The following is a 22,403-nucleotide window of genomic DNA, read 5'->3' on the forward strand; positions in this document are numbered from 1 at the left end:
TGATTTGCTTCTGGACCCAGGGCTTGGAAAAGCAGACCTTGGTGGGCCTTTCCAAATACACTAAGCCCCAGCAGAGGGAACCACAAGCTGTGAAATGTGGAAAGCTTCAAACAGGGTACTCAAGGCCAGTCACAACAGCATGTGACATTGGCCTGCACCAGAGGCCATCCAAAAGACTGGGAGTCCTAACAGATCTACCTTATACATACAAACAAATCCAAACAGGCGGCCAAAATGGGGAGACCAAAAAAACAAGCCCCAAATAAAAGAACAAAAGAATTCTCCAGAAGAAGAGCTAAATGAAATGGAGATAAGCAATCTATCAGATAGAGAGTTCTGAATACTGCTCATAAGAATGCTCAACAGCATGAGAAATGATATAGGAACTATGAAGGAAATTAAAAATGACATAGTAGAAATAAAAAAAACATTGGAAGGAATAAACAGAAGATTAGGGGAAGCTGAAGATCAGATCAGTGAATTAGAAGACAGGGCAGAAAAACTCACTCAACCAGAGATCCAAAACCAAAAAAAACCAAAAAAACAGGACGACAGTTTAAGGGAGCTGTGGGACAACATGAAACACAATGATATTTGCATCATAGGAGTGCCAGAAGAGGTGAAAAGTAAGCAAGGGTTAGAGAACCTGTTTGAAGAAATAATGGCAGAAAATTCCCGTAACTTGGTGAAGGAAAAAGTCAGACAAGTTCAGGAGGCACAGAAAGTCCCAAGCAAGAAGAACCCAAAAAGACCCACGCCCAGACACATCATAATTAAAATGCCAAAAATCCAAAACAAAGAGAGAATCTTAAAGGCAGCAAGAGAAAACCAATCTGTTATCTACAAAGAGCTCTCATAAGGCTGTCAGCTGATTTCTCATCAGAAACTCTATAGGCCAGAAGGAATGGCATGAAGTTTTCAAGGTAATGCAAAATGAGGATCTGAAACCAAGAATACTGTATCCAGCATGGCTATCATTCAAAATAGATGGCGAAATAAAGAGCTTTCCAGACAAAAAAAAATGCTAAAGGAGTTTATCACCACCAAACCAGCATTGCAAGAAATGTCAAAGGGACTGCTATAATAAGAAGTTGAAATAGAGATCAAGAGAAAGATAGGCATAAAGAAATAAAATGGCAATAAAAAGTACCTATCAATAATCTTAAATATAAATGGATTAAATGCTCCAATCAAAACATAGGGTAGCTGAATCGATAAGAAAACATGATCCAAGTATATGCTGTCTACAAGAATCTCACCTCACAACAAAAGACTCACACCAGCTGGGAAAAAAAACAAAAAAACTTCTGGAGGACTTTAAAGGAAAGATCAACAGCAATGCAGTCATAGTAGAGGACTTTAACATCCCACTGACTTTACTGGATAGATCTTACAGACAAAAAAAATTGACAAGGAAACAGTGACTCTAATTGACACACTAGATCAGATGGATTTAATTGATATTTACAGAACATTTCATCCCAAAGCTGCAGAATATACATTCTCCTAAAGTGCACATGAGACATTCTCAAAGATAGAACACATGTTAGGACACAAAACAAGTCTCTACAAGTTCAAGAAGATGGAAATCATATCAAGCATCTTCTCAGACATTTACACAATGGAATACTATGCAGCTGTAAACAAGAAGGATCCCTTACCCTTTGAGACAGCATGTTGGGACCTAGAGAGTATTATGCTAAGTGAAAGAAGCCAGTCAGGGAAAGTCAAGTTTCACATGACATTACTCATATGTGGAATCTAATGAACAAAATAAACTGATGTACAAAATTAGATCCAGAGACACAGAAGCATGGAACAGACTAATAAATCTCAGAGGGAAGGCAGGTGTGGGAGTGGGAGGGGGAGAGAATAACCTAAGAACTTATATGCATAACCCATGGACACAGACAATAGTGTAGTGAAGGCCTGGAGGGGGGGGTGCAAGGTGGAGAGGGTCAATGGGGGAAAAAAGGGGACATTTGTAATACTTTCAACAATAAAGATAATTTTTTTTAAAAAAAGAAAGTATATTACAAGGACAGGGCATGGAAGTGGTTCATTCTAGTATGTACATTTTAATTCAGGCTTAGATCAACCTTTCTCCTAATTCCTGATCTTCACAGGCTACCATTTTGATGAAAATGAGAGAAGCTGCTCCTTCTCTGAGGGGCTCATCTCTTCCATTGCTTTTAACATCCTATATTGCCTCAGGCCACTGTTGGACAATAAAACTGAACATTACAATAACTGTGAAAAGAGCTAACAGCTTACTAAGAATAACATTGTCCTATGTGTATTTTTAAAGGAAACTCAGTTAAAAGAAACTCAACATAATTTACTCTGTTAAGATATTTTTTGTTTAACTTATTTTTCATACTTCTACATACTTATGGCTTCAAGGCTTTAATCATAGTCAGAATGTTTATGCTTTTATCCAGTAAATATAGCTATCTGTATCGCTGGTTGTACTGAATTGTTATTAGGCTCCTTAGCAATACAATGTCATCATCAGGAATGTATTGCTGAATGTATATATATTGGCATTAGTTCAACCCTGGACTCATCTCCCTAACTTACTTCTCAGATATCTTTCTTCAAGATTCATTGTGCAACTATTTTTTAGGATTTTCTGGAAAAGTCCTGTATTTCTTATTTTCTGACTATACTGCTTCAATTTTTATTTTGAAAGTATGGTCACTTTATCTATACATTTATTATAGTACACATCTCTGGATATTTATATTTTTTAAAATTACCTAGAGAGAGCAGGTGGAAGAGGGAAATGGGATAAATGTTGATGGAAGGAGACTAGACTTTGGATGGTGAGTCCGCATCGCAATATGTAGATGATATAGTTTAGAATTATAAACTTGTAACCTATGTAATTTTATTGACCAATGTTACCCCAATAAATTCAATTTAAAAAATACCTAGAAAGGAGCAAATTGATTCATTAGCTCAGAGAGTTAAGTAGCATTAAGTGCTAGAAATACATTCCAATTCTATACTTATAAATATTTTAAATTCATGTTATGTAATATGTATAGCATACATTCAGCTGAAGGACAAATTTTTATCATTTATTTTATTAATGTTTCTCATTGTTTCATAATTCCTAATATCAGACAAAAAAAACAAGAATGCAGGGATTCTGACAAATAATCCTCGGAGCATTCATGCAGAAATAGCTTTCCGGCAACTCAGAGGAATAAATCTCTCTCCGTCTCTTATGTCACATCAGAATATGGCATCTCCAACTGCACAAATGTACCAAAGCAACCAAGATGACGGGAGGTAAAGCTATTCTGTGTTTTAATATCATTTCTCATCATTTAAAACACCTCCCTAAATTTGCTAGTCACGTATAAAAATAGGAAATATTGTTATATACTGTTATATATTTACTCAGAACTGGGGGAAACTGTCAGATAACATAGGGTTTCTTGTCCCACATTCACCAAATCTTTCCCAAAGTCCAGTATATTTATGTCATAATTCAAAAAGGCTTAGAAATGTCTATCAAGGTAGAATAGTGCTCACGTAGTACTTATGTGAGGGAAAATTGAAATAATTACAGTACATGGGAACTACTTTTAATTGTATTCTCTCCCAAGTCACTTCTACTTACTGAATATGCAAAGCAGTTCACTTATGTGAAATCACAAAGGCCAAGAATACTGTAAATTCTTCAGATCTCTATATAGTTCCCACTTGCCCTTCCTCCTTTCTGGACTCTAGCACTAGAGGCCAACTCAATGCCTAAGAGCCTGCTACTTCTCATTTAAAATTCACTATGATGCTCAAAACCTGTTTGCCTTGATTTCCAGTTGTTGCCTGTTCACCAGCCTCTTGGTAGCCAAGCTCTGGCTCATCTATTCGAGTGATCTGCTCAGCAGCAGATCTAGAGTAGGCCTGGCTCTTGCACTGACTTCCCTGCTGTAATCAATCATGTCCCACTGATTCCTCAGGATAACCCATTTTTGTTTTGTTTTTTGTTGTTGCTCTTTTTTTAATATATCTTTATTGACTTCAGAGAGAGGAAAAGAGAGGGAGAGAGAGATAGAAACATCAATGATGAGAGAGTCATTGACCAGCTGCCTCCTGGCACGCCCTCGACGGGAACAAGTTGGCAACCCGGGCATGTGCCCTGACTGGGAATTGAACCCCGATCACCTGGATCTTAGGTCAACGCTCAACTGCTGAGCAACATCCGGCAGGGCTAACTCATTTTTTAGATAGCCAAAAATTAGGATCATTTTCTCTTTTGTATGTCTTTGAATTTTACACGTATAAAATACAGAAATTATTTATTGCTGAATTACCTTAAGTTAGCTGATCCATTAAGAAATTGTAAACATTATTTGACTCAAATATTTTATTTCTGACAGAATTCCTGGGAGACACTTCACAAGATCAAATAGAATGTAACTGCCTAAAGAGAAATGAACATACACCAAGAAACCTATTACTGTGTAGTAGTTTGCAAAAACTAGCAATGTCAGTGAAAAAAGTAAGATAATTGTGTTACTTATGTTACTGAAGCACTTCAGTTTCATATGAAGATAATCTTTGTCACCCTTAGTGAATTTTATTTAATATCCTCTCAAACTTTCCTTATGGTTATCTTAATTATTTGTTTAAATGTCTATATTAGAAAAATCATACAACAATTTGAAAAGATACAAGTGACATAAAGCAAAGTCCAAAGACTCAAATATTTAGTCCTGATATTAGAAGACTTTAGTTACAAAATCTCATTATGGTCTATCATATGAAGATACTAAGAAATGTAATTTTAGGACATAAGCATACTTTCATTTGTAGAATACCTGTTCATTTGGAGTTACCTTAAACTAAAGCATACAGTTCTTACCAAACACAACTAGAACTAAGGCAAGCTGAGTTTAGCTAGTTGAATCACAGATTAGTTTCTTTAGGACTATACTTGGGGGGGAAAATCCTCAAACTGGGTCTGCCCTAAGAATTGTTTAGAGGCAAACCATGGACATCAATAGTTCTTCCTGAAGGTGGCTAGATGTGAGTGCAACCAGTCAGTCATGCTCTAAGAATAACTGAGTACTATTTCATATACAAAATTGGTTATTTGTGCCTATAGTGTTATAATTTTACAAGCTGCTTTAGTCTGAAAAGAACACATGTTCAAACTGAGTAGACACTTAAAATTTGGATCCTTAATAATTATATATCACTGGAGATAATTTTTCTAAAATATTACATTGCATAGTACTAGCACATATAACAAATCAACCAAATATGATTTTAAATGTGCTTAAAAACTGTTTGTTAAATATAGTTCTTCAAATTAAAGACTAAATTACCAATCAGATTTTGATATTAATGAGCTCCATGATTCATGACCTATTCTATTTAAATATTTCAAGTATTGGTTCAACATTGCATGTAGTTTTCATACTCTTTTATGTTCCTTACATGAAAATAAATTAATTTTACTAAAATATTTGTATTTTATAATTTATCTGGAAATAGCTTCAAAGATATTTTGGAAACTAATTCCAATGTGTATGCAACAATTTTGTATCTTTTCTTCTTTAAATACTGTATGTTTTGTAATTAAATCATGTAATATTTAAAACTTTAAACCTAATACAAATTGATTTTACACTTCTTAATGTGTGGTTTTTAAACAACTATTACTCTTAGGTAGAAATAAGATCCTTTGTTTAAAAAACTGTGCAGTTCTTAAGGTGTCCAGAAGATGTCTTTGTTGCCCTTTAGTTTTGGCAACTGCTTATATTACAGTGATAAGGGTCTGTTCTTTACTATCTATTGCTAACTGGGCATCATCTGCCTTTTTTTTCTTTTATGATAATGTATAAATGAAATCCTGAATATATATTACTTTCATAATAAAATGTGTCTTTTAAAATAAAAATCTCTGGTGGGACAAATAAATGTAATAGGTTTTCATGTAGAAAAATTTACAAGAATAGAAAAGTATAAAATAGAAAAAGCAACTCATTATCCAGCATCCACTTAACATTTGACATATTGTCTTTTAGCTATTTTTCCTGTACATTTATATGTAAGAGCTATAATGATTTTTATGTACACTTATTAAATTTTAATATATCTTATTTCATAAATTTTAAACTACACCTGAATTTCTCCTTGAAGATAAATTAATTTGTAATACATAATTTGATAGTAATACTAAGAATAATAATAAACATATTTAAAGCATTGCTAGGTGCTGTATAGAAAACAGACACAAACTCAACCTTAGGATTATTTTAGTACAAATATATAATAAATAATTTATATAAAAGCAGTGAAGGGATGATTACTAACATAATTTAGCACAGCCATTCCAATTTTTTTTTTACTTTTTTTTTTTTTGCCATGAGGGCAGATGACACTGACATGATCAGCATGCTCCCCTGGAAATGCTTAGACAGGTTAAGCCATTGGTTATGCATAGTTCATAAAGCAACAGCAATAATTTCACCCTTTCTTATTCAACAAAACAAATGAAAATGTAATTGAACATGAGGGATACTTTTATAGGCATGACTTTAGATTTGCTCTAAATTGTTTAAATAAATCATTCACAAACTGAAATTTTAAGTTATAGTTACAAATTATTTGTAACACTTCACAACTCATTGCAACAAAACAGACAGGTAGTGCTTTAAATTTACAAACTAGAAGCCCATGTTTTATCCCCATAACCAGCCTATGAAGTAGATATGAAATATCTCTATTTATAGATAAAATGGCTTAAAAAGGAAAAGGGTAGATATTACACCAAATCCTAGATTTTTTTCAACTCCAAATTAATTGCCTTTTTGATTAGTACAAGTAAATTGACATTTAATTCTTACTAATTGTAAATATGATTAATGCTACTTAATCAGCTGTTGTAGAGCCTTAATGTATATAAAAACTGTAAACTATTCATTTTCTTCCAGTGTATTTAGGGAAAGTTTCTACAGTAAAATTAGTTCTTTGCTCCTAGCAAATGTCTTGATAGATTTATTTTGCATGCAATCATATGCATGATTATTCAACTTGTTCTAAATTAAAGAACAATTTCACAAACAACTTGGAAAGCTAAAAATTAGGGCACTTTAACTACAAATTAGGAGCTTACAATGCTGAACTAAATATAAATTATGCCAAAGTGCTCTTCTGATTTTGACATATGAAGATAGGCTATAATTAATTGTACATTAAGAACTTTATTTACTTCTATTTTTATAGTTCTGGATTTCTCTGACTTGATACAAAATAAACTATGGTTGTGAACAGATTTTTGTGTGTGTTTGCAGGCACTCATGACTAGTTTTAAAATAATCCTTATATTTAACATGTCATTTCACTGCTTATTCATAAGCTATCATACACTACGAGAAGTGCTTAATATTCTAAAACATTGGATCTTACTGTTACTCATGCTGTAGGCTCTTAACTTCAATTAAATGTTACATAAAAAGAAGTAAATTTTTTATAGCACTTCTGTCGAGTTCTGTTGGTTATTCAGTGAATCTAATCAAATCAGGTTTTTTATGGGATAGAAACTGGCTGGGTTTTTTACTGCTCTGCTATAAAACTTAGAGCTTCTGGATGACCTCCAAGTGCTTAACTACTTTCCTTGTTCATCTCTGCCCTTTCCTCCATTATTGAAATATTTTTAAAGAAAACCTATACAGAATTGCAGTTTTAGTTTACAGTCAGCCAGAAGTACACAGTTATTTTATTAGCAACATTTTATTTCTACAAGTTTTTCTTATAAATATATGAATTATAATATTCTATTACTTTTTTTCATTTGTGAATAAAATTGTTTTGTAGAGTACTAAGAAGACGTCTCTCAGATCTAATTTGTGCATATTTATTTTTATTTTTATTATTTATTTATTTATTTAAAATATATCTTTATTGATTTCAGAGAGAGGAAAGGAGAGAGATAGTAACATCAATGATGAGAGAGTCATTGATCGGCTGCCTTCTGCATGCTCCCAACTGAGGATCGAGGCCGCAACCCGGGCATGTGCCCTGACTGGGAATCGAACCCCGATAGCCTGGATCCTAGGTTGATGCTCAACAGCTAAGCCATGCCGGGCCGGGCGGCATATTTATTTTTACATTTTGTTTAGGTAATGATTTTTTACCCCTTCTAACTAAAATAAGTGCCTTTTTGGCAAAAACATGAAATGCTGTAACCTGAAAATAGAATAGTATATTCAAAGGAACTTAGAAGTAGCTTTAAAACTGTTAATGACCTGAAATCAAGTTATTTATCATTTATGTTTTATTTATTAGGCCTTACCTTAACTATAAGCGCTTTTAGGTAAATCAAAAAACCAATTAATTCATCAACACCATCATTTTCCATATAAAATACCTGTGATTCTGCAATGATAATTAAAAATTAGAATAGATTTTTCCTTATGTTGTATCATTAAAAATTAGAGTATTTCCATATGCTCTGAATTAAAGTCCATTGGTATAATATATTTTGGTAACTTATGTAAATTAATTACATTTTGATCAAACATTAAATAAAAACAAATGTGAAATACTTTCACAAATGATATTCTACATTTTCATCTGGGTTTTCATTTATAATTCTAATTCTAATTATTTAAAAATATTTTATACCTATAGAGTTCCATTATTAAACATTACAAATTTAAAAAATGTTAGCAATTATCTTAACTGTTTTTGTGAACCATCTATGGTTACATTTATTTTTAAATAATATCTACATAAATCTTAAATAGAAAAAAATTAAGGTCATGTGGTTTAAAAGGTGTAGATTTTAATCATGAACCTATGTGTTTTATGTCTTGCTTACTGTAAAACACTATTTGTTTTAGAAAATGTTTCAGATAATCTTAGAAGTTTAGCTCTATTTGTTCCGTCTTTAATTATAACATAATGCTGCCCCTCTTCCCTCCTTCCTCCCGAATGTTTTACAAGTATGTTTTTCAAGAACAACAAAAAAGACTAATCTGTAAAAAATATATCAATAACATTTATAAGTTTCCAATTATTTCTCATTCCTATCAATTTGGCTGAAAACAGGTATTTACAAACAATGGTAGCCTACTTTCTTATGGCCTTTCATTTTTTATGAAGTGCTTTAAAAGAGTTCAATCAACCTTAATGGTGCATTTTTAGTTAAGGAAATAGAATGGGGAGAAGTCAATTTGAGCTCCCAGACGAACAAGTGTCTCAGAAAGAATAGACATAAATGGATTTAGAAAACAGAGTACGAGTAAAATGCAGTGAGCAGAGCACTCAAGGAAGCCAGATACAATGAAAAGAGTAAAATACTGCAGAGCTTTTTAAGCTACATACAATTGGAACAATGGACTTGACCCAGCCATTTATGTTAAACTGTTAAAAGATAGGTGAAAAGCAAGCTGGAATTCTATAGTGTTGAGGAACAGTAGAATGAAGAGCTTTAAACCTAAAGAGAATGAATGCAGTCATTCAATAGGATGGAAATGAAGTCAAAATTGGCATATTTCCCTGGTTAATTTACCTTGTGAAGGACTCTGTTCGGTTTTTGGTATTAAGCCCTTATTAACAACAAAATAGTCTTTAAATTGCCACCATTTGATTTTTTAAGCAACAGCATAGTGTACATCTGTGAATTTCATATATACATACCATATACACATACACAGTACGTGCAAATAAAAATACAATATATAGGTCTCATACAATTGTGATAATTTAATATTGTAGTCTATCTCAGTCAGTGCACTGTATATGTCAAACTTCCTGTCCTCGAAAAACAAAAAAGGCTAATTTAGAGTTAGTGGCAAAGGTGCAGGTGTACAATTACAGAAATTTGAAAATTAATTTGGATAACACATGTAACTCATAAAATGGGATACCTTGGGACGACTGAATGGCTTAATGTGTTAAATTAGCTGGAAGTCAATCAGAAGACTTGTTTCCTAGATTTTAGGAAAAGTTTCATTGAAAGTATTGATATACTTTCCTGCTTTAGAAGTAGAATAAAATAAAATTTTATTTTCAATGATTTATATAGTACCTCAGCCTTATAGTTGTGCATGATTTACAACTTTAGAAAAATGTAGCTGAAGAAAAGTGTAGAATGTGTCCTAAACTGAGGCTATAACCTTGGAAGTTGCTTATAGCCAAGGTCCCTGATTTGTGCTCTTGTCTTCTGGCTTGTTTTTGCATGTGTGTGTTCTTTCAATTTACTAAGATGCTCATTAAATTTTTCAAGCTAGGTGAAAGTTCTAATATTTTCATGTATAGTGAACGGAAGCATCACTATATTGTTATATGTTTTGAATAGAGATATATTTATGGAAATAGATCTAAAACCTCTATAAATAGAAACTAAATAAAGCCCAAACATTTGTTAATGTTAACTCTCAAAAAGAGTAACTATGATGTCAGTCACATAATTGTCATCCTTCAGTAATTCCATTATTAAGTGTTGTAAATACCTATTTAATCTTTTTAAGACTTAGCATTAACTAATTAAATGACATTTATATTAAGAAGTTAAACAACACCTACAATAGACTTCAGAAACTGTGAAGATTACCTAGTATCATGGAATTGTTTTAATATATTGCTATTTTCAGGTTTTTTAATGCATTATAAGAAAATAAAAGTAGAAATATGTACTTACAACATGAGTATTTCAGAAGAGAAATCATCAAAAACAGCTATTAAAGATAATAAAAGCCAAACTTACTTTTTTAAAAGCATTATTTTCATGGAGAAAATAAAAATGAAAAAAAAGTTATTGATTGGGAACCACTTTTCTCTTTTAACTCAAAGAAAACTTTAAAAAATTAGATATTTCTTTCTAATATTTGATTCTGCACATATTTTGATCAGTTTTTTTCAGTTATATTGAAAAGATCAAAAATGAAAACTATTATGAGCCTAGTTGAGGGAAATGAAATAAAAACAAAGCAGAAGATTGTATCTAGAGTAATTTTATTCATATTTGGTTATAAATAAGCTGCTCTCCCTTCCTGGGTCACAAATATTTTTTTAACCTTGAGATCAATTATTAATATACTATTTGTTTCCCACTGAATTTTGTAATTTTATTCATTATGTTTATGAGCCTTCAGATATTGAGAGGGAGAACAAAAATTATTTTTTAAAATTTATAAAATCAAACTTCACTAATTTAATTGAAGGTGTAAGACTGTATAAAATATGAAAAACTTATGAGAGAAACAAAATGGTGGCGTAAGTAACAGCTGCACTCGCCACCTCCATCAACCACATCAAAATCACAACTAAAATACAGAACCACCATCACTCAGAGCCTCCTGAAATCTGGCTGCACAGAAGCCCCACAACCAGGGAGCTGAATGAGCACCGAGACCCGTAGGAGGGGCGGAGACGAGGCCGCGGGCCCACACCCAGTGCCACAGTTTAAACCCGGGAGGGAATCTCGGTGGCGGAGGTTTCCCAGAGGAAGGAGGGGTCCCAGCCCCACAGCAGGCCCCGGCCTAAGGCTTCAGGGCCAGGAAAAGAAGTCCACACAACTTTGAACTGTAAAAACCAGCGGGGACTGTCCCTGAGGGTCGCGGAGGCTGCGGGAGCCCCAGCAGCTCCTCCTAAAGGGCCCGCGCACGGACTCACTCGGACGCTCCCTCTGAGCCCAGCGCCGGGCAGCAGCCTGAAAGGACCTGGGACACTCGGGGGGGGGACTAACCTGCCTGGAATCCGGGCGAGAGGCGGAGGGGCGGCTTCCTCCCAGGCAGAAGAGCTGGCAGAGGCCATTGCTCCTTTGGCGAGTCCTCCCCGCACACAGCCGGCAGGCAGGCGCCATATTTGAATCGCCAGCACCTGACTCTCACCTTTGGCCCCGCCCCGTGATTCCCGGAGGCCCCGCCCCTCCCCACCTGCAGCTCATCCAGGCCATTTCCAGGGGCTTTTCTGTGCAAGTGGCCTCTTGAGCGTGATGCATAGGACTTTCCTAAAATCTCTCAAACAAGCAGCAGCTGGCCTTGTGCCCCATAGGGCTTGATAAGTGGCCCAGGCCTGGCACTAGCGGCAGCCTACATTGGCTCATAGCTTGGCCTCTCCTGGACACTTCCAAGCCCAGCACAAGTAGCAGCCAACTACCATTTGCTGTGTAGCACATGCGGGGTGGCCCTGGGCAAGGCACTGGCAGAGGCTGACTCTGCACCTCCTGGGAGGCCCCAGAGACAGTGCACCTGGGGGTCAGACTCAACCACGCTGGATTACAACCCTACCACATCCACAAGTGACACACTCAAGGGGCGCACTTGGTGAACACCAAAGTTCCACTGAAGGAAATCCTGCTCCATAGGGGTGTCTCCAGCACAGCAGCTCTCTGGCCGTAGTTGCAGCTGGTCCTCACAGCTGATTGGACTGAGGGTCAATTCCTCCCAGTGATGCCAATAGCAACCAAGGCTCAACAACAATAGGACAGTGCACACAGCCCACACAGGGGAGCACCTAGAAGGCCCAGCTCAGGTGACTGGGGAGACTGAGCCACTGGACCCTACAGGACACCTACTACCTAAAACCACTCTACCAATTCCAGGAGACATAGCAGCTCTACCTAATACATAGAAACAAACACCTGGAAGCAGCCAAAATGTGGAGGCAAAGAAACATGTCACAAATGAAAGAACAGAAGAAATTTCCAGAAAAGGAACTAAATGAAATAGAACCAAGCAAGCTGACAGATACAGAGTTCAGAATTTTGGTTATAAGGATGCTTAAGGATATTAGTAAGACTATTATGAAAACAAGTGAGACCATCGATGACCTAATAAAATACCCATCAAAAATGAAGGCTACACGAACTGAAATGAAGAATAATTTACAGAGAACAGTAGAGTAGAGGACGCAGAGAATCAAATCAGCAATTTGGAACATGAGGAAACAAAAAATACCCAACCAGAAGAGCAAAAAGAAAAAAGAATCCACAAATATGAAGATAGTATAAGGAGCCTCTGGGACAACTTCAAGAGGCCCAACATTTATATTATTGGGATGCCAGAAGGAGAAGAAAGATACCAAGAAATTAAAAACCTATTTGAAAAAATAATGACAGAAAACTTCCTCTACCTGGGGAAAGAAATAGACTTACAAGTCCAGGAAGCACAGAGAGTCCCAAACAAGAGGAACCCAAAGAGGCCCACAGCAAGACACATCATAATTAAAATGCCAAAGGTTAAAGACAGAGAGAATCTTAAAAGCAGCAAGAGAAAAGCAGTTACCTACAAGGGAGCACCCATACAACTGTCAGCTGATTTCTCAACAGAAACCTTGCAGGCCAGAGGGAGTGGCAAGAAATATTCAAAGTGATGAAAAGCAAGAACCTACAACCAAGATTACTCTCCCCAGCAAAGTTATATTTAGAATTGAAGGGCAGATAAAGAGCTTCTCAGACAAGGAAAAGCTAAAGGAGTTCATCACTACGAGACCAGTACTATGTGAAATGTTGAAGAGTCTTCTTTAAGAAGAAGCTAATGAATGAAAGAATCTGACGAACTAAATAGATTCAGAGACATTGATGCACGCAACAGATGATCATATTTCGGAGGGAAGAGGGAAGAGGGAAGAGGGTGGAGTGTGGGAGGAGATTAACCAAAGAATTTATATGCATATATGCATAACCCATGGACACAGACAATGATGGGGTGAAGGCCTGGGGAGAGGGTGGGAGTGAGGTGGAGGGGGTCAACTGGGGGGGGAAAAATGGGACACCTGTAGTACTTTCAACAACAAAGATAAATTTTTTTTTTTAAAAAGAAAAACTTATGAATTTTAAGTTTTTAAAAATTGGTACTATTCATTTGATATAAACCCAGTTTTTCATTGTGTGATCAGGCTTACCACAGCTAAACGGCCTATGTGTTAAAGAAGTACATGAATAATAATATAGCAGAGAACAAACTATCCCGAAGAATAATATGTCACATATTGGTCGTACTACATACAATATCACTTCTATTACGTGACATTATACTTCTACTGTTCTTTTATATAAGATGTGCACCTCACCATCTGGGAGGCCAAAATCAGTTATGTACAGTCTCTGGTCAAATCTTCAATTGAATATATCAGTATAACAGAGAAAACAATATCAGAACCAACCCCCAAGCTCTATGAAATTATTTCTCCCAGGACACCTAAGGGACCTGCCATATAACCAAAACAAAGGAGGCCAGATAAAAGAAAAATTAGCAGCCAGAAATATAATCAACTGCACTTTTACTGAAATAAAATGTGCTAGTTTTCATTTGCCCTTCCAGATCTCTTCTCCACCTTTCTCCTGCTTTGTGACTCTAGAGAATGACTTTTATGGACAACATTAAGCAGGGTTCTTTCTCTCACTAGTGGGCAGTTGGGTTTAGCCAATGGAAGACACTGGCAGTATATCAAGGAGTGGAAAAAAGAGTGAGATTATGCTTTTGTAGTAACTGTATTCCTTTATAAGGGCCACAGCTCCTCTTGGGCTCTCCTAAAACTCTGGATTCTAGTCAAATCTCTCTCCTCTTACACCTTCAGGCCTAAGGCTGTTGCAAGTTTGTAATGCTTCATCAACAGTGGTTCATTTCCTTCAGTTCTATCCACATTTTGGACTAGACCCTTCATCCTCAGTGCCCTATTTGACTGTGCCATGTTTCCTGCCAAGACTCTCGTACATATAGTGCCTAAATGACATAAATTTGTATGATATCGAGTCTTGTATTTAAAATTCAAAATGCAAAAAATGCCAATGGAAAAATTGTTTCATAATTCATTACTCATCTGGCTTGGAACTAAACACCTGACACCTTTTTCTTCTACAACAAGATGTTAATGTCATTTTGGAGTTGTGATGTGCAGCATGGAATATAGACTTGAATTCTGGAAGCCATATTTTTAATTAGTTTTATAACCAAAAAATTATGTTCACAAATATAGGAACTTTAATTACAGATAAAATGTTTGCCTAATAGTTTTTCTTTTTTATTAAATTTATTGGAATGACATTGGTTAATAAAATTATATAGGCTTCAGATATACAATTCTATAATACACCACCTGTATATTGTATTGTATGTTCACCACCCTCAAGCCAAGTCTCCTTCCATCACCACTTATCCCCAATATACTGACTTCTACCTCCCCCCAACCCCCTTTCCTTCTGGTAATCACCATACTGTTGTCTGTGTCGATGAAATTTTTTTTCTTAATCCCTTCACCTTTCTCACCCAGCCATTCAACCCTCCCTCCACACTGACACCGGTCAGCCTGCTCTCTATCTATGACTCTGTCTCTGTTTTGCTTTTTAGTTCATATTGTTCATTAGATTCCACATATGAGTGTACTTGTCTTTCTCTGGCTGGTTTATTTCACTTAGAGTAATGCTCTCCAGGTCCATCCGTGCTGCCACAAAGGGTAAGATTTTCTTCTTTTTTATGGCTGAGTAGTATTCCATTGTGTAAAAGTACCACAGCTTTTTTATCTACTGATGGGCACATGGGCTGCTTCCAAATCTTTGCTATTATAAATAATGCTGCAATGAACATAAGGGTGCATATACTCTTTTGAATTAGTGCTTGTGGTTTCTTCAGATATATTCCCAGAAGTGGGATCACTGGGTCATAAGACAGTTCCTTTTTTTTTTTTTTTGAGGTAACTCCATACTGCTTTCCACAGTGGCTGCACCAATCTGTATTCCCACCCACAGTGCACAAGGGTTCCCTTTTCTCCACACCCTCTCCAGCACTTGTTGTTTGTTAATTTATTAATGACGGCCATTCTGAAAGGTGTGAGGTGATATCTCATTGTGGTTTTAATTTGCATTCCTCTGATGATTAGTGAAGAAGGCCCTTTAACGTTTCTTGCAATACTGGTTTAGTGGTAATGAACTCCTTTAGCTTTTTCTTGTTGGAAAGCTCTTTGTCCTTCAATTTTAAATGATAGCCTTGCTTTACCCAGCAAGTGGTCTTGGTTGTAGGTCCTTGCTTTTCATTACTAAGTATTTCATGCCAATCCCTTCTGGCCTGCAAAGTTTCCGTTGAGAAATCAGCTGACAGTCTTATGGGAGCTCCCTTGTAGTTAACTGTCTTTCTCTTGCAGCTTTTAAGATTCTGTCTTTAACCTTTGGCATTTTAATTATGATGTGTCTTGGTGTGGGCCTCTTTGGGTTCCTCTTGTTTGGGACTCTCTGCGCTTCCTGGACTTGTGTCTTTTTCCTTCACCAGATTAGGGAAGTTTGGGGTCATTATTTCTTCAAATAGGTTCTCAATCCCTTCTCTCTCTTCTCCTTCTGGTACCCCTATGATGCAGGTATTGTTATGCTTCCTGTAGTCCCAAATATCCCTTAAACTATCCTCATTTTTTAGAATTCTTTTTTCTTATTGCTGCTCTGATTGGGTGTTTTTTTCTACTTTGTCTTCCAAATCGTTGATTTGAATCTCTGCTTCATCCAATTTATTGTTTACTCCTTCCAGTGTAGTCTTCATTTCAGATATTGTCTTCTTCATTTCTGAGTGGTCCTTTTTTATGGTTTCATGTCCTTTTTTATGCTGTTTTTCTTTATCCTTTAAGGTTATTAACTGTAGTTTTTAGGTATACTCCAGAATTTTTCTGTTTCTTTTATTGGCAGCCAGTATTTGAAGTTTATGGTTAGGTCCTTCTCTGTTTGGTTGTTGATGGTAAATTTTTTTTGTTCCTGTTGTTTCTTTTTTAGAAATTGGGGGACAGTGGTTCACTCCCTTAACCTAATCCAGAAGTTCCTACATGAAAATTTTCGTCTTTTCTAAACACACAAAAATAATTTATGTTCTACTTTAGTGTTTGAAATGCTGAGTAAAGCAATATTAATCTAAAGGAAAGCTAGTGTATTGTTTTAGTTTTATTAAGGTTAGCAGAAATGAAGTGAGTTTGATTAGTAAATTTAAGAAAGTGTATGTATCAAAATTTACAGGAAATTTAGACAAAACAGGAAAGCCAACAGGATTATAGAATGTTTTACATTTTTCAACCCAAGGAGTGAGAAAGCTAATATTACTACCAAAGATTAAGGCTTTGGTAAAGGTTTACCTCCTCATAACCACTCTTGGTTGTCATGGCAGTGGGAGCCCCACCATATGAAAGTGGTATTATCATGAAGAAAAAAAACCTCATGCACATGAAGTACATATGAATTAAAAGGCAAAGTAACCCATGAGCTGGCTACCTCTACCTTTTGGGAAAGTCTAGGGATGTGAGTTTCTGAGTAGTTTGTGTTGTATATAAAGAATCAGAAAATGTAATCAATTACTACATATCCTTAGTACCTTATCTATAGTACCTATGGCAATCACAACCTGAAAGGGTTTTTGAATTGAGAAAATGGAGGAGCTTATTATATTCTTGTCTAGTATAAGTTGGCTGGAGATTTAGGGAATTCTAGCTCCTTGTTACTTACATAGCTTTCACATCCTTTGCTATGGGCCAAGAGGTTTATTCTCCACAAACTGAAAAACTGGATTAGAAGTAAGGGTCAACAGAGAAGTTCCTTGCTCCCATCAAGAATCATACTGACCCCCAAAATGGAGATAAATGGATCATATATCTGTGCTCTTCTCAGTTGAAGTAGAAAATGGCACAAGTAATTTAACATTTGCACACAATTTTTCCTGTAACTTTCACAAAACATCTCAGCCTTGTCTTTAACCTACTGATATAAAGAATTTCCAATCAGGATGACATTTACAGATCTTTATTTCTAATCAGAGCACACAATTTTCTCCTGTATTCAATAGACTATGTTGTATAATAATATATTTGGTCTTTGTCCCTGAGTTCTGGCACAAAGCTCCTAAAACCCTTGGAATTTCCTGAGTGGTAGGAGTGCCTTTGTCATTCAGGAGCCCCTTTAGAGCACACAGAGCTTATGCTAATAAGGTTACTTAGGGTGGGGCTCCTAGACAGCATCAGGACAAAGCTTGTCACCAGAAGGACCAAGTGATTAGAGAATTGGAACTTTGTGCCCCACCCCAGACTTCTGGGAAGGGGAAGAATAACAGGGGCTGGAGATTAAAGCTCTATAAAAACTCTTGAAAAAGAAGTCTGATGAGCTTCCAGGTTGGTAAATATACCCATATGGCAAGAGGGTGGCGCACCCCAGTTCCAATGGAGACAGAAGCTCCTATTCTCGAGACCCTTCTGAACCGAGCTCTATTACCTCTTCATCTGTATTCTTTATATCTCTTACAATAAACTGGTAAACATAAGTAAATGTTTCTCTGAATCTTGTAAACCACTCTAGCAAATTGTTGAGCAGGGGGTTCATGGGAATCTTCAATTTACAGCCAGTCTATCAGAAGCACAGGTAACAACCTGAACTTGTGTTTGTTGTAAGACGTCTTGTGAGACTGAGCCCTTAACCCATGGAATCTGATGCTATCTCCAGACAGATAGTGTCAGAATTGAGTTAAATTTGTAATACACCCAGTCAGTGTCCACTGAGAACTGGAGAATTGTTTGGTGATATAGAAAAAAACAATGAAACATGTAAAGAATACTTATGTCTATGGCAACCATCACAGTAATCATTGATGCACCGAAGGATCATATATGGATACTAAAATTAATAGATGACAGAATATTTGAATGGTCTCTAAGAATTTCCCCACAAGATACTTTTCAATTACAAAAAGAAAAATAGTAACTTTGCAGCGGCAAAACCTGGTAAACACCAAAAAAAACCCAAAAACCCTCATAGACACAGTCAACAGTATGGTGATTAGCAGAGGGAAATGGGAGTGGGGGGAATGTAGAAGAGGGTAAAGGAATAAATGGTGATGGAAGGAGACTTGCCTTTGGGTGGTGAACACACACTACAATATATAGATGATGTATCATATAATTGTACATTTAAAACCTATATAATTTTATTAACCAATGTCACCCCAATAAATTCAATAACAATTTTTAAAAAGAAAATATGCATTCCTTTTATAAAAACTGAATACATTATGAAGCCACAGTATTTTGAAAATAACTGAAGAAATAGCATTTTTTGGTAAAAAAATTTAACCACCCTGTTCAGGCAAATGGAAAAAAAATAATTATACAATAAAAACTGTGTAATTCTAGAAAACAAAATATTTATTACAAAAGAACTACTATTTTGCTTTTTTGTTCCAAGTTTTACTAACAGAACAAAATGTACAAAGTATTCTTAGTACATAAACTATGTCTTAAGGAGAAAGATGGGAAAATATTTAGAGATAGGTAAAAGAGGTGGAAATTATGGAGAAGACAACTAGTTATCTCCCTGCATCTGTTCTATCATTTTCCTTCAGTAAAAGAACTCTGATTATTAGCTATGCAGAGTGCTTCCCTTGCCGCTAAGTGTAGCCATTTGTTTTGACCAATGACATGTATGTGGCAGTGTTGTATGGAAACTTCGAGTAAGTCTCTTTAAAAAGGAAAAGAAAACAATTTCCCTTCCATTTATCCTGTGGCTTGGAAGAAGAATATGATGGAGGAGCTGTAGCTGGTTCAGGAGGCAATAACTTTAGGGATGATGGCATAGAAAAATGGACTGCCCCACCACCCATGGAACTGTCATAGTGACACTAGAATACCTAAATCCAGACTTTTTTCCATATGTTTTTATCGATTTTAGTGAAAGAGGAAGGGAGGAAGAGAGAGGGAGAAACATCAATGAGAGAGAAACATGACTGGCTGCCTCCTGCATGGCCCCTAGTGAGGATCAAGTCCTCAACTTGGGCGTGTGCCCTGACCAGAAATTGAACCAGTGATCTCTTGGTAAATGGGTCAACACTCAACCACTTAGGCACATGGCTCACATAATTGAGAAGTCCACTTATGGGGTTCAATTTCACAACCAAAGTGTTCTGATTTAGAGCAATGCATAAAATCTATGAGATAATATTGTTTCTATTTTGAGTCCTACAATTAAAGAATAATTTGAAGAAATATAGTTCTCCTACTTCCTATAGTGGGGGTGAAAAGGATATTTGGCCATCAATTCATAAAATAGATCAGTTTTAAAAGTAAAGAAAATGCAACTTCTCTTAGGACAAGGGAACTATGCTTGGGAAAAGAAAAGCTGTGAAGTTAATTTCTTGAGACAGTCAAAAGCAGGAGTAAAAGATTTAATTTATATCATAGGAAATTCATGTTGATGTAAGAATTTCCTAATAGAAAAGAAATAACTGAATGTTTCATAAGATTAATTTGCAAAAGATTAGAATCTGGCTGAGTGAGGTGGTATAGTGCTTAAATAACATGGTAATAAAAGTAAAGGGACCATTCTAGTGAGATCTGTCATTAACAATCTGTACACTCTTAACTTCTTTGGAACTCTGGTTTTTTACCTCTAACACAAACAAGCATCTCTTTCACATCTAAAATTGTGAATGAACATTAAAAGTTCATTTCAGTCTGACAACATTTTTTTGCTACTATGAACATACATGCGCTTAAAAAGCAAAGCAGCCCTAGCCAGTTTGACTCAATGATTAGAGCCTCAGCCTGCAAACTAAAGGGTCCTGTGTTCTATTTCAGCCAAGGGCATGTACCTCAATTGTAGTCTCGATCCCCAGTGCTGGTCAGAGCGTGCGCAGGAGGCAACCAATCCATGTGTCTCTCTCACATCGATGTTTCTCTCTTGCTCTCTCCCTCCCTCCCTCTCTTTCTCGCTCTCTCTCCCTCCCTTCCTCTCCCTCTGTCTCTCTCCCCTTCCACTCTCTCTGAATCCTCGAGGATTAGGGAAAAAAAAAGCAAAGCATGAAAAATAAGTAGAATAGATTTCAAGTCATAAATTTGAGAATAATACAATAGAATTTGGAGATACTCATCTTTAAAATTCTTTTTCCAACTGCTTTACACATTTCATTTTTTCATTGTAGTGTACTCTTAAATCTATTAACTAGCCCTCTTTTCAATTTCTGATACAAATTTAGAAATCCATCCATAGCTTCAGGAACACTTAAAAATTATTTTTATTGTAGTAAAATATACAGAACATAAAACTGACCATTTCAACCATTTTTATTTGTGAAATACACATAAAATTTACTGTCTGAACCATTTTTAATTGTACAGTTCACTGGCATTAATTACATTCACGTTGTGCAATCATCACCACACCACTTATCTCTAGACATCTTTTCACCTTGCAAAACTGATACTCTGTACCCATTAAACAATAACTCCCTATCTCCCTTCCAAGCCTCTGGCAACCACCATTTTACTTTCTGTCTATGGATTTGACTAATCTAGGTATCTCATATAAATGAAATCATACAGTATTTGTCTTTTTGTGACTGGTTTATTTCACTTAGCATTATATCTTAAAAGTTCATCCATGTTGTAGCACATATCAGAATTTCCAAGGCTGGATAATATTCCAATGTAAGTATAGACCACATTTTGCTTATCCATTCATCCACTGATGGAAACTTGGTTTGCTTTCACCAACTGGCTATTGTGAATACTGCTACTTTGAACAGTGGTGTACAAAAATCTGTCTGAGTCCTTGCTTTCAATTATTTTGGGTATATAACCAGAAGTAGAATTTCTGAATCATATAGTAATTCCATGTTTATTTTTTTCAGGAACCATCATACCATTTTCCACAGCAGCTACACCATTTTATATTCCCACCAGCAATGCCCAAAGGTTCCAAAGCGGGGATACTTTTATATATTAAAATGTTTTATTAATTATTTTAAAATAATATACAATGTTTCAAAAACAAATATTGAAATGATCATCTAAGATACCACCATGCTAATACAACTACCATTTTCTAAGGTACAAAAGTTTTCTCATTTGTGTATTTTTACAGAATTATAATAATTTATATAATTTTTGTTTTTTCACATTATACATCTAAGCATTTTCCATATTACAAAGCCAATGTAAAAACAAAAACAAACAAAAAACACAAAGTCAATGTAATCATTTTAATGTCTGTATTATATTCAACCAAAGGGAAATATTATTATTTCCTTAATCATCAAAGCTTTGAACATTTAAGTTGCCCCCAATTTTAAGCATTAGAAATATGCAATAAACACATGTGCATAAATTATTTTTCTTCTATTGAATAGTTTCCATAGGAACATATTAACCAGTTAAAAGGTGTACGTATTTTTATAGAGTTGCTAATAAATATCACTAAATTTCTTTCCAAAGGGATCATATAGATTTGTATTACCCTAGCACTCTTACCAGGGGGGGACCCATGAAGGGAGATACTGTTATCCTTCTAAGCATCACTAATTCCTAACAACCTGCCTATTGCTAGTAAACACACAATACATGTTTACTATTGAATTCATAAATGAATAAATGAGAATGCCATTTGACTGGATCCTCACTAATACTGAATCTTATTTTGTTCAAATTAG

The 22,403-nt window shown here is 35.5% G+C and overlaps 2 protein-coding genes across 5 annotated transcripts in view; one reads left to right on the top strand and one right to left on the bottom strand.

Annotated features, from left to right (window-relative positions):
• LRRC9 (leucine rich repeat containing 9) overlaps positions 1–5,907 on the top strand; it is a 90,602-nt gene extending 84,695 nt beyond the window's left edge. Inside the window, exons 32-33 of the mRNA XM_081150784.1 lie at positions 3,129–3,297; positions 4,392–5,907. Of these exons, the coding sequence (XP_081006910.1) occupies positions 3,129–3,297; positions 4,392–4,431 (209 nt within the window). The 3' untranslated portion in view covers positions 4,432–5,907. The remainder of the gene's footprint in view (positions 1–3,128; positions 3,298–4,391) is intronic.
• The window catches only part of RTN1 (reticulon 1), a 285,115-nt gene that overhangs the window by 254,218 nt on the left and 8,494 nt on the right, over positions 1–22,403 (bottom strand). The window lies entirely within an intron of this gene.

The sequence above is a fragment of the Miniopterus schreibersii genome (genome assembly GCF_964146895.1).
Source record: "Miniopterus schreibersii genome assembly, chromosome: 1".
Classification (NCBI taxonomy): Eukaryota; Metazoa; Chordata; class Mammalia; order Chiroptera; family Miniopteridae; genus Miniopterus; species Miniopterus schreibersii.